Source organism: Salvelinus namaycush, chromosome 28, assembly GCF_016432855.1.
Source record: "Salvelinus namaycush isolate Seneca chromosome 28, SaNama_1.0, whole genome shotgun sequence".
NCBI lineage: Eukaryota > Metazoa > Chordata > Actinopteri > Salmoniformes > Salmonidae > Salvelinus > Salvelinus namaycush.
This window is the reverse complement of record NC_052334.1, coordinates 33,166,663-33,180,062: the sequence shown is the minus strand read 5'-3', so window position 1 is coordinate 33,180,062 and position 13,400 is coordinate 33,166,663. Positions and strand designations below refer to the sequence as shown.

General features: G+C 43.3%; 2 protein-coding genes across 2 annotated transcripts in view; one reads left to right on the top strand and one right to left on the bottom strand.

Moving 5' to 3' along the window:
* rtn4ip1 (reticulon 4 interacting protein 1) overlaps window positions 1-4,096 on the top strand; it is a 30,017-nt gene extending 25,921 nt beyond the window's left edge. The window contains exon 9 of the mRNA XM_038967907.1: window positions 3,124-4,096. Coding sequence (XP_038823835.1) covers window positions 3,124-3,252 — 129 coding nt within the window. The 3' untranslated portion in view covers window positions 3,253-4,096. The remainder of the gene's footprint in view (window positions 1-3,123) is intronic.
* LOC120023793 overlaps window positions 3,392-13,400 on the bottom strand; it is a 29,436-nt gene continuing 19,427 nt past the window's right edge. Inside the window, exons 11-22 of the mRNA XM_038967906.1 lie at window positions 13,022-13,197; window positions 12,698-12,824; window positions 12,350-12,495; window positions 8,816-8,942; window positions 8,573-8,602; window positions 6,876-6,988; window positions 6,536-6,668; window positions 6,220-6,359; window positions 5,636-5,759; window positions 5,179-5,337; window positions 4,761-4,926; window positions 3,392-4,338 (exon numbers count right to left, since the gene is read on the bottom strand). Coding sequence (XP_038823834.1) covers window positions 4,250-4,338; window positions 4,761-4,926; window positions 5,179-5,337; window positions 5,636-5,759; window positions 6,220-6,359; window positions 6,536-6,668; window positions 6,876-6,988; window positions 8,573-8,602; window positions 8,816-8,942; window positions 12,350-12,495; window positions 12,698-12,824; window positions 13,022-13,197 — 1,530 coding nt within the window. The 3' untranslated portion in view covers window positions 3,392-4,249. The remainder of the gene's footprint in view (window positions 4,339-4,760; window positions 4,927-5,178; window positions 5,338-5,635; window positions 5,760-6,219; window positions 6,360-6,535; window positions 6,669-6,875; window positions 6,989-8,572; window positions 8,603-8,815; window positions 8,943-12,349; window positions 12,496-12,697; window positions 12,825-13,021; window positions 13,198-13,400) is intronic.

The window sequence follows — 13,400 nt, the reverse complement described above, 5'->3', positions numbered from 1 at the left end:
CAAGGAGGAGCACTGCCAGAGCCCTGCAAAATGACCTCCAGCAGGCCACAAATGTGCATGTGCCTGCTCAAACGGTCAGAAACAGACTCCATGAGGGTGGTATGAGGGCCCGACGTCCACAGGTGGGGGTTGTGCTTACAGCCCAACACCGTGCAGGACGTTTGGCATTTGCCAGAGAACACCAAGATTTCCAAATTCGCCACTGGCGCCCTGTGCTCTTCACAGATGAAAGCAGGTTCACACTGAGCACATGTGACAGACGTGACAGAGTCTGGAGACGCCGTGGATAACGTTCTGCTGCCTGCAACATCCTCCAGCATGACCGGTTTGGCGGTGGGTCAGTCATGGTGTGGGGTGGCATTTCTTTGTGGGGCCGCACAGCCCTCCATGTGCTCGCCAGAGGTAGCCTGACTGCCATTAGGTACCGAGATGAGATCCTCAGACCCCTTGTGAGACCATATGCTGACACATGCACATTTGTGGCCTGCTGGAGGTCATTTTGCAGGGCTCTGGCAGTGCTCCTCATTGCACAAAGGCGGAGGTAGCGGTCCTGCTGCTGGGTTGTTGCCCTCCTACGGCCTCCTCCACGTCTCCTGATGTACTGGCCTGTCTCCTGGTAGCGCCTCCATGCTCTGGACACTACGCTGACAGACACAGCAAACCTTCTTGCCACAGCTCGCATTGATGTGCCATCCTGGATGAGCTGCACTACCTGAGCCACTTGTGTGGGTTGTAGACTCCGTCTCATGCTACCACTAGAGTGAAAGCACCGCCAGCATTCAAAAGTGACCAAAACATCAGCCAGGAAGCATAGGAACTGAGAAGTGGTCTGTGGTCACCACCTGCAGAACCACTCCTTTATTGGGGGTGTCTTGCTAATTGCCTATAATTTCCACCTTTTGTCTATTCCATTTGCACAACAGGATGTGAAATTTATTGTCAATCAGTGTTGCTTCCTAAGTGGACAGTTTGTTTTCACAGAAGTGTGATTGACTTGGAGTTACATTGTGTTGTTTAAGTGTTCCCTTTATTTTTTTGAGCAGTGTATAATAAATAAATTGTTTTTATTTGTTCTTTTTTGAAGAATTTTTTCTCTCTCACAAAAGTAGTGCACTAGGTCTTTAATAGTCTTCCATGAGGGGTAAGTCTTTTAATAGACATTCCCCTCATGGGTTTCTCGTTGTGCCATTAAAATGGTATAGTAACAGAAGGGAATAGATAGTCAACAACATGCCATAATAGTGAGAGACTCAATTAATAGTATTGCGTCAATTTGTGAGTCTGACATTTCTTTAGGTTTATATGGCTTTTGTGTAAGTGTACTTTAAAATGTAAAAAATTAAACACAGGCTGCCTTAGAAACCTCACCCTATTACTCTTGTGACCACAGAGAATTAGACACAGGTGAACGCTCACTCACTCACTCTCTCAGAGACAGACAGTAGGTAACTAAGCCATATCTAGGACCTATAGTGGAGCAGATGGTTGTGACTTGATCATCTCTGCCTGTGTTGACATAAAAGGGTGAGTGAGATGTACAAAAGACCTGGATGGGTCTTTGCCCAAAGGGGGGATGTGACACACTTCACTGTGAGTGTATGTGTGTCTCCCAGCGGGTCAGTGGGCACCCACTTCATTACTCTATACAGAGTTTTTGTAAAGCTGAAGACAGCCATGAAATTATTTCTAGCATGCTAGCAGATACCCATAGACTTTGTCATTGCGCAATTGCTAGTTAGCGTTGGCTCACGAAATACCTCTGCCTTCCTTAATACTTTACACAGAGACATGAAAATGGTTTCCACGATTTCAGCTGACTCTGGGGAAGTAGATAATCCTGAAATATCCCTTTGATATGGTTAGCAAATATCATATTGCGCCTATTGATTCAAGGGTGAAAATATATTGGTCAATAGTGGCACCATTACATCCGAGTGCCACATTATATTTGTCAATAGATGGGGTTTTATGACCCCCTTGGCCAAGTGGAGGAACTAATCGGTACGCTTCAGCCATCAATTGGCTGAAGCCACACAAACACACGTACACTACACACACCTCTCCTTCTCCTTTGTCAGACAGACAGTAAGGCAGGCTGGGTTTGGTATGGTCAGACCAGATAATCACCTGCTATGTCGGGGCTGTCCTGACCGGCCAAGATGGAATGCCAGTGTAATCTTGGTGCTAGGCCCTTAATCCGGGCCCTTTGTCAGCCCCCGGGTCCACTCCCCAGCCTGGAAGCGGGACAGATTCCTGTCTCTTGATGGCCTGCCTGGGTTTTATGGAAGCGTTCCACAATGACATCATGGTTCCATTCTGTTCTGATAAAACGGTGATGGCTAGCTTCAGCCTGGCCTGGTCACCAGATCCGCTACAGTTGGTTGTCCTACCATGCTGTTGGTATGTTTGTCATGACAACAAACACAACAGGATGCAAAGGTGTGTGTTGACTCATTACAATGTTAGGTTAGCAACAGACTATGCGATATACTGTGTCAATGATGTCATTTTTTCATGTTTAAAGTAAAACTCATTTTCAAATATACAATACACCTACATGATGAGCATCCTAGGCTGAACAGGGTGCTGTTGTGTACAGTGTTGGTGTACGTCGTAGTTTTGTGAAAGATGTCAGTACATCCTCACCACTTCAATTATAGGTTATCTTCAATCCACACAAAGGTAAGGATCAGGTCATTCTGTGTAGAAGAGGAACCGGTGGCCTAATCATCATCACAGCCATCCTCTCCATTTTTCAATGTAGGCTACTGTGCCGACAGATGCACCATATCTGACTCAACTTTTTTTGTTATTCATTTTCTTTTTTGGAAGATCAATTTGGCCGGGATTCATTCAAAGGCCCGTTGCAGAACTGTGCACTGCACTACCAACAATGCGCCTTTTAAAGGTAATTTCTCAGATGTTTGTGGAGATCAATTCATGCTAAGTGCTGCAGAGATTTTGGCTAAAGTATACATTTTATTTTGAAGGTAAGTGCAATGCACTTGTCGACAACACGCCTTTGAGTGAATCCCGACCTTGTCCCCTTCACACATGTCTAAAGTCAGGTTTGTTTTCGATTTTTTTTTAAACTTCCTGTGACCGCATTTCCTGTTCCTGCAGATCCGTGCGGTGGTGGAGGAGGAGTTTACCTTCTCCCAGGTGCCCCAGGCCATGCTGAAGGTAGAGAAGGGACACGCTCGGGGGAAGACTGTGGTCAAGATCAGCAGCGGAGAGGACTCGTCCGAGTAACCAGCGAAATCCTTAGGCATCCATTATGAGAAATTATCCTTTATGATCGTCTGTGCTAAGGCTATGACTGTGTGTCTGTCTGAGAAGAGGCTGCCTGTTGTAGCTATGTGATAAGTAAAACGTATTCAAGTCCTTGACCTTGTGATCTTCATTGAAAGTGTAATTGAGATTCTTCGCCATAGTAACACCAATCAAGGAAACCATTTTTTTTGTAGATGTAACAGCATCTTGATGACATATTTACAAGACCGTGGTTAGCATGATACTGTAGCACAGTGTTGAAATTGATATTTAGTCATTCAACAAAATCTATACCTGCAGAAGTTAATGTACTGTGCAGTGATGTCTGTAGAAAAATATTAAGTTCACTTCAAAAGACATGAAAAAACATTATTTGGAGAATGTAAGGAGTGTTCATCTATGACATGAAGAATCTGTGACCATAGAACAATAAGTGTGCTGAAAAGGATATACATTTGCAACATTGTTGTAAGAAAACAGATCTCAGTAATTGACTGGTAAAGTACCATAGAAAAGAGATTTGTGGATAAAATCAGCATCAACACAGGGCTTAAGTCATTGTAAATGATATGAATACAGGAGAGCCACTAGCACATTCCCAAACAGTTATTCTTTGGTATGCTCAATGAGAGGTAAGTGAACAAATGAATTGTGGTATTTGTACAGCATCAGTCAAGTCCTCAAAGTAAAATGCTGTGCTCCTTGCTCGATAGATTGTTCTATAGCCGTGTGTAGTTTTGTCTTCAGAGAGTAGATCACTGGTTTATGGTTGTATTTCACAAAGACAGTTTGGAATTTCTGCTCTCAAGCTCAACAAATGTTGCAGAATGTTTTGGAGGCCCACTGCAGACCAGCATCACAGAGCACTAAGGCCCATGGAGAAACTTCATCAAGAAGCAAGAGTATGGGCCCCATGGTGGAGCTGCATCACAGAGCTGAGCTGCTGTGGAAGGGCAAGGGCCAGATGGACATTCCATTACAGGATCTCCAAAGACCATCTTTGGGTGTGTTTTCTCTCATCGAATGTATTGAGAATCACTTGAGTTTTGTCATAACTTTGTCCACCTGTGAAAAGAAGACAATGCAGTTAAACGTGCACTCCAGGAGCTTAAGCACAACAAATGTGTAACATATTATATGAATTGCAAAAAAAAGTGGTCAGGACGTAAAATATCATATGAAATGGATGACGTAGTACACAAAACGGGAACCACTTTTGTCTCGTGCGCACCGCTTTCAAAACTACTGGCTGAAATTATACAAAAGTTTGAGAGTGTATCTTTAGGTTTGGTGTAGGCTACCTATTCAATAGCTTGAGAACGTGGCAACATATGGATAATACAAAGAACTACACGTCCTAAACCTACCACCAGAAGGAGCCAGACTATAACTATGGGGACTGAGCTGAACGCCAGAGCTCCTATCTTTGTAGCTCTTAGCTAATGATAGTAAGGCTAGCTGAGAGAGAGCAGAAGAACTGATCTGACCTTTAATCTCCAGCACCAGGTCAGGTTTGAGGTGGCATCGGACCAGGCCGTCTGGGGTAATGCTCCACAGCTGGTTGTCTATCCCTGGCTCCGGAGGAGACACACTCAGCCTGCTGCCCGCCATGATAATGCTCCCTGATGTCTGCAGGCAACAGTCCTCCACCAGCTATAGAGACAGAGAATATGGGTTCAGATGTGGGTGGATTCTGTATGAATACAAACTGACAAGCATGGTACAGATAAAGTTTCATTTGATTTTATATGAGAGATAATTGACAATTGCACTGGGATATGCTCAACACGTGATATGAAACTATGTTGAAAGAACGAGGAAGCCAGTTCTGCAACACTTGAAGTTGGTGGCGATGGAATGAGTGGAAATGATGATTCAGTGCAAAGGCTTGAGCCCATGAAGTACCTTGCAGCGTAGGACTCCGTCACGGTAGATCCAGATCTGGTCCACTCCCCCTGTCTCCTCCAGGGCCTGCACCCGCAAAAGCTTGATTTCATCCAGAGGCCCTGACAGGGTCATCACATAGCCCGTCTCCCTGCTCCGCAAACGGAAGTACACCTGCTTCTGTAGAGGGCAATAGGCAAACAACACACTTAACATTAGCTTGACTAGGCTAGATAAGAGATCTTCTCACCCGACAGTGGTCATTATCCAAATCCTAACTTGAGGTGGCTGCATATTATTTGCATTATGGGGTAATTCATGCAGTGATGGCAAAATGAGATTAGTGCAAAAGTTGAGTTGCGTACACAGATCTCATGTTAGGATGCAATCCATTGACTGTTGTTTAGTTATAGGGAAAACTGTATTGGATAGACAGCAATATGTGAATCTAAAATGGAACCATGCCCCGCTTCCATACCTGCAATAGTGGTCGCAGGGATCCGATTCGCGGCCAGCTGCTGAACTTACACCAATCATCCAGTTGGCTTGGCAGTAGCAGGATCTGACGGCCCCGGTGGTTACTACCCTCATACAACACCCAACTGTAGGACAGGAGAAATCAATCCAACACAGTCAGTTGGTCTTCTTATACAAAATCTCTGACACACCTCAAATGTAAACAATCAACCTTCCTACACCGTTTCAGTTTACAATAGCCCAGCAAAACTATGGGCTCTATTCAATCCGTATCGAGGAAGTTCAGCTTTACTGTGCGATTGAAATTTGAAGGCAATGTTCCCGCGTTAGCGGAGACTGCATTCACTGTAAACGCTGCATATGTCGGCTCAAACGGAAATTACCTTTACATTTATATTGCGCAATCTGCATCAATCTGTATCAGGGATACAGATTAAATAGAGGCCTGGTTGATGGTTTATTAGGTGCTTAGACAGTGCTTCAACCAACCAAGATGAATTGTAAATGAAACTCTCTCTTTAAAATGTTAATGTTTGTTTTTAATCGTCTAATAAAAACGGTCAAATCTATCCAGGTATGACTTACATTCCTCCGTGGATCACCAGGGAGCGTATGCGTCTGTCCACCCCAGCCAGCTGCAGGTTCACCGTCTCTCCCGTCAGCACCACCCTACGGCCTCTACAGCCAACCTTACTGAACAGCGTTATGGACGGGAGGGAGAACTCCTGGAGAGACAAGGGGGAAGGGGAGGGTGGGTAAAAACGTGAGCTTATACATCATTGTGGTATTGTAGGTACAGGACATCTCTAAGATATGCAGTCACTTTACACAGACATGACTTAGGTTTACAAATACTGTACGCGTGTATACCATGCCAACGCTCATAACCCACTCTACTCACATGGCTGATGGTCTGTATGGAGCGGATGGTAGAGTCAGGACCCAGACAGCCCATTGACTCAGTGTTGGGGTAATCTCCCTCCTCCAGGACAAACATGTGTTCTGTGAACTGGGATCCCTCATATGCCACCCAGCTGGAACATAACATAGAGGCACACAGTCAACATAGCTCTCTCCAGTACTAAGTCCCCTTTGAGTGTTCAGAGGGCACTTGGACAACGTCTTCGTCAACAGAAAAGGAAAGCCTACACTTTCAGTATTTTTTTCCTATCAAAAGGCACAGTAAAAGGTACAGTATTGATGTTTACATGCTGCATTTAAAGCAGATTTTTTTTGCTCACCTCCCAGCCAGTACTCTACAGGAGCCAGGGGAGAAGTCTTCCTCCAGGGATACCACACTTTCCTCCAGTACCACCACTCTGCCCTGGAACCCAGGCTTTGAGAACAGCTGGACCTACAGTACATACATCGGAGACTGACATGAGACAGGGCCGCCATAATGTACAGTGGATTACAGGTAGGTAGTGGTGGCTGGAGAAGTGGGTATACTCTAATTTTGCCAAAAATTTCCTCAGCGGCCCTAAGCAAAGTTGCCCTGTGTGAAGAATTCTATGAGAAACAGTGACATACAGTCTGAATGACCTAAAATTATAAATCCATATGGGTCTTTCACAGTTAGGCCAACCCAAGCTGTACTGTGCAGTAGTCTAATAGTAGGCCTACTACTGAAACAGATAAATGATGCTGTCAACTAAGTCTGAAATTCACAGGTTTAATAGTAAAACTACAGAATTGGATGTTCTAAGACCACAACAATGCTTAAACCACATCAGCACACCACTTTTGAGGTCTGGGGAAAATATAATCTTTTAAAAAAATTTTTTTTTAAATTGTGTAGTTACCCTTTAATTCAAATGCTCGGGCACCTAGCACTGTTGTTTGGTTAGTAGTGTTTTTTTGTAGCACATGAGATGGAGTTTGCAAAACAAATGTCCACAGGATTGGCAAATAATATAATTCTGCCAGGTAGGCATAGGCTACTTTGTAGCTAGTTAACATTTAATTGAGAAGATTTTTGGGAAAGACTTTCCCATCTACCACAGGGGTGTCAAACTCATTCCATGGAGGCCCGAGTGTCTTCGTATTTTTTTCTTCTTTCAATTAAGACCTAGACAACCAGGTTAGGGAAGTTCCTTACTAATTAGTGACCTTAATTCATCAATCAAGTACAAGGGTGGAGCAAAAACCCGCAGACACTCGGCCCCTGTGGAATGAGTTTGACACCTGATCTACCAGAAGACGGTTAGGCCTATCATTAGCATCGCTATATTTTTCCATGTTTCTTAATTGTTTAAAACCTGGACGTTTTACTTCATATTATGAGGCATGCTTCAAAGTAGCCTGTAGCTAAAATCCCACCATAGAAACTTGGGAGGCAATTATTTTATAAAGACTTTCTCATATGCTTTCTCCTGTTCTATTGGTTTTCTTTTAACTTTCTTTCATTGTTTAGCAGCTAAAGGCATTATCCTAGTCATTTTAGTAACCCATGATCGTTGTTGCATCTTTAGATCTCCCCTCTCTACATTTCTAACAGATATTTCCAACTCTGTCCATGAAACCGCTCACACGTGTGGTATGGATTTTAGAACAGTGTTTTCCCGCAAATTGCATTCTGGAACATTTGCACCGTTCTAGGTCTACCGCCGTGTGCACATTGCTGTGCTGAAAATGTGAAGAAATATTAGTTCAGCAACATTTTAAGCTAAACATTCTGATCTGGTCCACCAGCCTTGTTAATTGATTCGGGGTATATCTCCACTCCACTACTTTCATACGCATCATGGGGATTAAGAAGTGAGTACACGCAATGCCCACTGAAAAAGAAGTGGGTATACGGCGTAAACCTGCTTATACCCTCCACTACACCACTGCACGTAGGCTACTCTTCATGCAAACTGATGGTATAATCACTCCCATACACTATTGACTATGTTAAGATAGTTAATACTATTTGTTTATCACTATCTGACTTTACCTTGAACTTGCTTGATCCACCCAGGTTATCCTGAAAGTAATAAAGAAAATGATGGATTACATTCTTTATCGTCACTGGATAAACAATTTCAAAGTATCCTCACCAACCTCATAACTTATCACTGTCATGCAAGTAAAAACTTAGTATGATAAAGTATGATACTATAAAGGGGTTACTACTGTGATTATTACTTTACAACGGCTTTCCCTAGTCCACCCATTAAAAGTTATTGGACATGTTTACCTGGAAAACTGGCTGCAGTGAGGAGATCTTGAGGTTCTGTCCTCCCCAGTCCTCTGGGCTTCCGTAGAGGCCTTTCTCTAGAACGTAGAGCTCTCCGGAGAACATTGGGTTCTCAAAGGCAACCCACCTGTTTAGAGCACACAACAGGTTGGAACTGGTAAATTAACACTTACAGTAGGACACCCCATAATACGGTAACATTTTACAATATAAACATGTTGTAAATAGCATCATTCCCTCCCGTATTACATAAACTTTAAACAGGTGGTCTGAATATGATCATTATAGGCCTTATCATTTGACTGTAGTCTCTAGTCCTCTAACTTCACTGACATTTTCAACCTCTCCCTGACCGAGTCTGTAATATCTACATGTTTCAAGCAGACCACCATAGTCCCTGTGCCCAAGAAAGCGAAGGTAACCTGCCTAAATGATTACCGCCCTGTAGCTGATGGTGGACTACAGGAAAGGGCGGGCCGAACAGGCTCCCAATAACATTGATCATGATAGTTCACCAAAGAACTATCATGGTCCAAACACACCAAGACAGTTGTGAAGAGGGCACGACAAAACCTTTTCCCCCTCAGGAGACTGCAAAGATTTGGCATGGGTCCCCAGATCGTCAAAAAGTTCTACAGCTGCACCATCAAGAGCATCCTGACCGGTTGAATCACCGCCTGGCATGGCAACTGCTCGGCATCTGACCGTAAGGCGCTACAGAGGGTAGTGCGTACGGCCCAGTAGATCACTGGGGCCAAGCTTCCTGCCATCCAGGACCTATATAATAGGCGGTGTCAGAGGAAAGCCCAGAAAATTGTCAGAGACTCCAGTCACCCAAGTCATAGACTGTTTTCTCTGCTACCGCACGGCAAGCGGTACCGGAGCGCCAAGTCTAGGACCAAAAGGCTCCTTAACAGCTTCTATCCCCAAGCCATAAGAGTGCTGAATAATTAATCAAATGGCCACCGGACTATTTACATTGACCCCCCCCCCCATTAGTTTTGTACACTGCTGCTACTCGCTGTTTATTATCTATGTATAGTCACTTCACCCCTACCTACATGTACAAATTACCTCAAATTACCTCAACTAACCTGTACCCTTACACACTGACATGGTACCGGTACCCCCTGTATATAGCCTCGTTATTGTATTGTTACTTTTTTATTATTTTTTACTTTAGTTTATTTGGTAAATATTTTCTTAACTCTTCTTGAACTGCACTGTTGGTTAAGGGCTTGTAAGTAAGTGTTTTCGGCGCATGTGACAAATAAAGTTTGATTTTATTTATAACTTAAATCACTAGCTGTAACTCCATTATATGACTACCAAACCACCAGCCCTAGCATTAGATGTTTATATCACTAGCTGTAGCTCTATACTAACCAAACAAACCGCCCTGGCATTTTGAAAGGCTATAAAACAATTAGTGAGTAAACAGTAGAATGGTATGAAGAGATGATGTAAGGGTTATCCTCATTCAGTTGTTCATTCTGAACTACATAAGATGTAGGATTATGCTCTACGAGGCCGATTCCGATTTAAGACTGTACGCCTTTCCTACGCACTCCTCAGCATTTGGTATTCAGACTTAACTTATTCAGTCGGGTAATGCGCTCTGCAGGTGTGGCTACCTTGCACGCTCTGAATACATCCCTCCCGCTTGCCAACAGTTTTTCTCTGGGAGTTTTCATTCAATAAGATTTTCAGTACATGTATCTTAAGCCATCCTTTTAAATACGGTGTACCTTATAGTAGGGATTTTGGCGACAGACTCGAGAGAACAGGTTCAGAATAGTAGGGATCAATTAAAGAAAGACATTTAAATATTTGCATACTCAACTCCGTTTCAGCACGAATTGGTAGATTTATAAATACTCTGATCTTGTAGGTTATTTAGGTTTAGGAAAGTATTTATGAATCATAAAAAAACTGGTTTGGGGAGCCTTTATACACGAAAGAAAGAAAACAGTGGTTTGATTCATTATGAAAATTGCCACATTCAGTTCTTTAACCCATGGTAATGTTGGAAGGTTAGTGAACATATAATTATAATAGGGAGAATAGTGTACAATAGTACTATACACTTATGTTTTGCCTGCACTAACCATGGAACAGTGTGATGACACGGCCAAGTATTGTGCTATGTGTCGGGTTCAAACGGTTACGGCTTGGTCTGCGCTCCGCTCAATAACGTTTTAATTAGCCTACATATCTTTTTTTATTATCAACTGTTACTAATGATCCTCCGCAACAACCACACAACCGTAACGGCGTTTACAGAGGAAGCAAACTAAGGTAAACAAAACAATGTAATTGAATGGAATGATAATGTAGGCTACACCAACTGAAGGGAACTAACAGTAAATTGGCAGTTAAATGTGTGTGGTTATTAGGCCTACTGACGGTTGATAATGGAAGTGGCTAATATTTAACATGATAGAAATAGGAGACAGAGAAAGTCGAGGTAACCTATAATTAAGACATTCGAGAGTGCCCATCCCTGCATGTTAAAAAGGCTGTACACAAAAAATTCTGCATGATGGCACAGCATTTCATAAACTTTACTGTGGGATATGCTTGATATACTTCAGTTTGCTGCCATATGACTGGTTTCACATTAGTCTCCAGCGATTATAAGGTCAAATAGATGCAAAACAAGTGTTATTTAGGCCTATATTTACAATTCCCTTATCCAAACGGATTACTCATTTACCTGGCCCTTATCAATAGCTCTTATGAAGTTGCAAATTACAGTGCATGGAGAATGGTGGTGTAAATGTGGTAGAATTATTAGAGAATTAAGTAAAGTTCAGAATACACCTCTGCCACACCTTGATTTCTTAGATTTAACTATGTGAGAATAGCATGCTATTCTCATGCTTATGTTCAAGGTCAGAGTACGCATAGAAAGAAAAGTGCATAAAAAGGGAATTTTGTTCCATTTACATGCACTTAACTCGGGTCAAAATCTGGCCCTACATAACTAAATAGTTTGGGAAGATACATTAAAATGGAAGTGAAAGTTCTAATTTCATTCTAACACAGAGATTTTTGTGACCACTGAGACAACTGAATATACCATATACAAAAAAGCACCGGCATCCATCCTGCTAATAGCCAACGAAGCTGAAGGTGATTCAATTCATGTCTGGAACATGGCCACTCCCTTTCGAAAAACGTACAAAGCTCATAGAGTTTTAATATTGACTCCAGTACTGTGCCTTTACACCCTAATCTCATCTTTTAGAATATAAAGCCCTAGAGAGCGCTCTCATTCCTCCACCCATTATCTAACCTTCAGTATTACTTTACTAAGCGTGACATTCACACACCTCTTTCATGTTTGTGCCCTCCAGTGCTGTGTGTGTGAGTGTGTGTTCATTAAAAGCTTGCAATAAGAGGAAAGAGGATAGGAGAGACACACCTATATATCTCTAGCACAGCAAGCCCAAGCCTTGGTGCAGTTGTGACACACCGCGTTACAGTAGATGCAAGGCCTGCTACATAGGACTGTCAGAGAATTTGACTTACACTCCACCCTGGACATTGATGGACTGCATCTTGGGGCCACAGCAGGTGTCCTCCATGTTAGTGACAGGCCCCAGCAGGTCCATGTGAACCCCTCTCTCCCCAAAGTCCCTCTCACTGAACAGCTTCACATGGGGAGACAGGAAGTCCTACAACACAGGGAATGTACACACAAACACCATTCAAATGGCCCCTCTGGATTAACAAGATCAAAGTAGACCCATCTTTTCAACTTCCTGACCATTCATACTTTGAATCATCAAAACCAATCAAAGACAGGTCGGAAATAGATGAAACAGATTTAAACCATGGTCATGTTCACATAGCTCTGAATAGAGTTGCAATACTTACAGTGCATACAGGGCGTAGTGACAGGAGCTGATCTCCGTAGCCTCCCCACTCCCTCCAGTCAGGGTACTCCCCCTCCTCCAAGAGATACTGGTGACCCTCAAAGTCAAGCTCATCATAGCCCACCCAGCTACAGGGACAATCAGGAGGGTGATGTTCGAGTACATACAACCCAATACAGTACAGAATGAATATCCTGTTAATCTGTGTTATGATAGGTTAATATGGGCAGAAGGGGGTCATTACATAGTTAGATAAGATACACAATTCTACAATACTATCCCTTACTGTACAGTATCTCAGCTGAGATCAACCACAAGTACGTACAGTCCTCTGAGGATCTTGAGGGATCCCACAGAACACAATGTCTTCCTTTTGACTGGATTCCCTTCTTCCTCCTCCTCCCCCCCATCTTCCTCATCTCCTCCCTCTCTGAAGTCGTACACATCATCGTCAATCTCCACACACTTGCCCTCGAAGCACGGCCTCTCGAACACCAGAGCCTGAGGGGGAGAGAAGGGGTTCAAGTTTAGGCTGATGTGCTGAGGTGGGCAGTGTTCTCCATGCCGTCCCCATCCCCATGCCAGGGCTGCATGCTCCTCATACCACAGATTCCAGCTCCCTAGGCCCTGTGCCATCTGGCCAAAACATACTATATTTCACCACTGCCTGTCTGTCAGTGTAATTTAAGCCCAGATGGCTACGT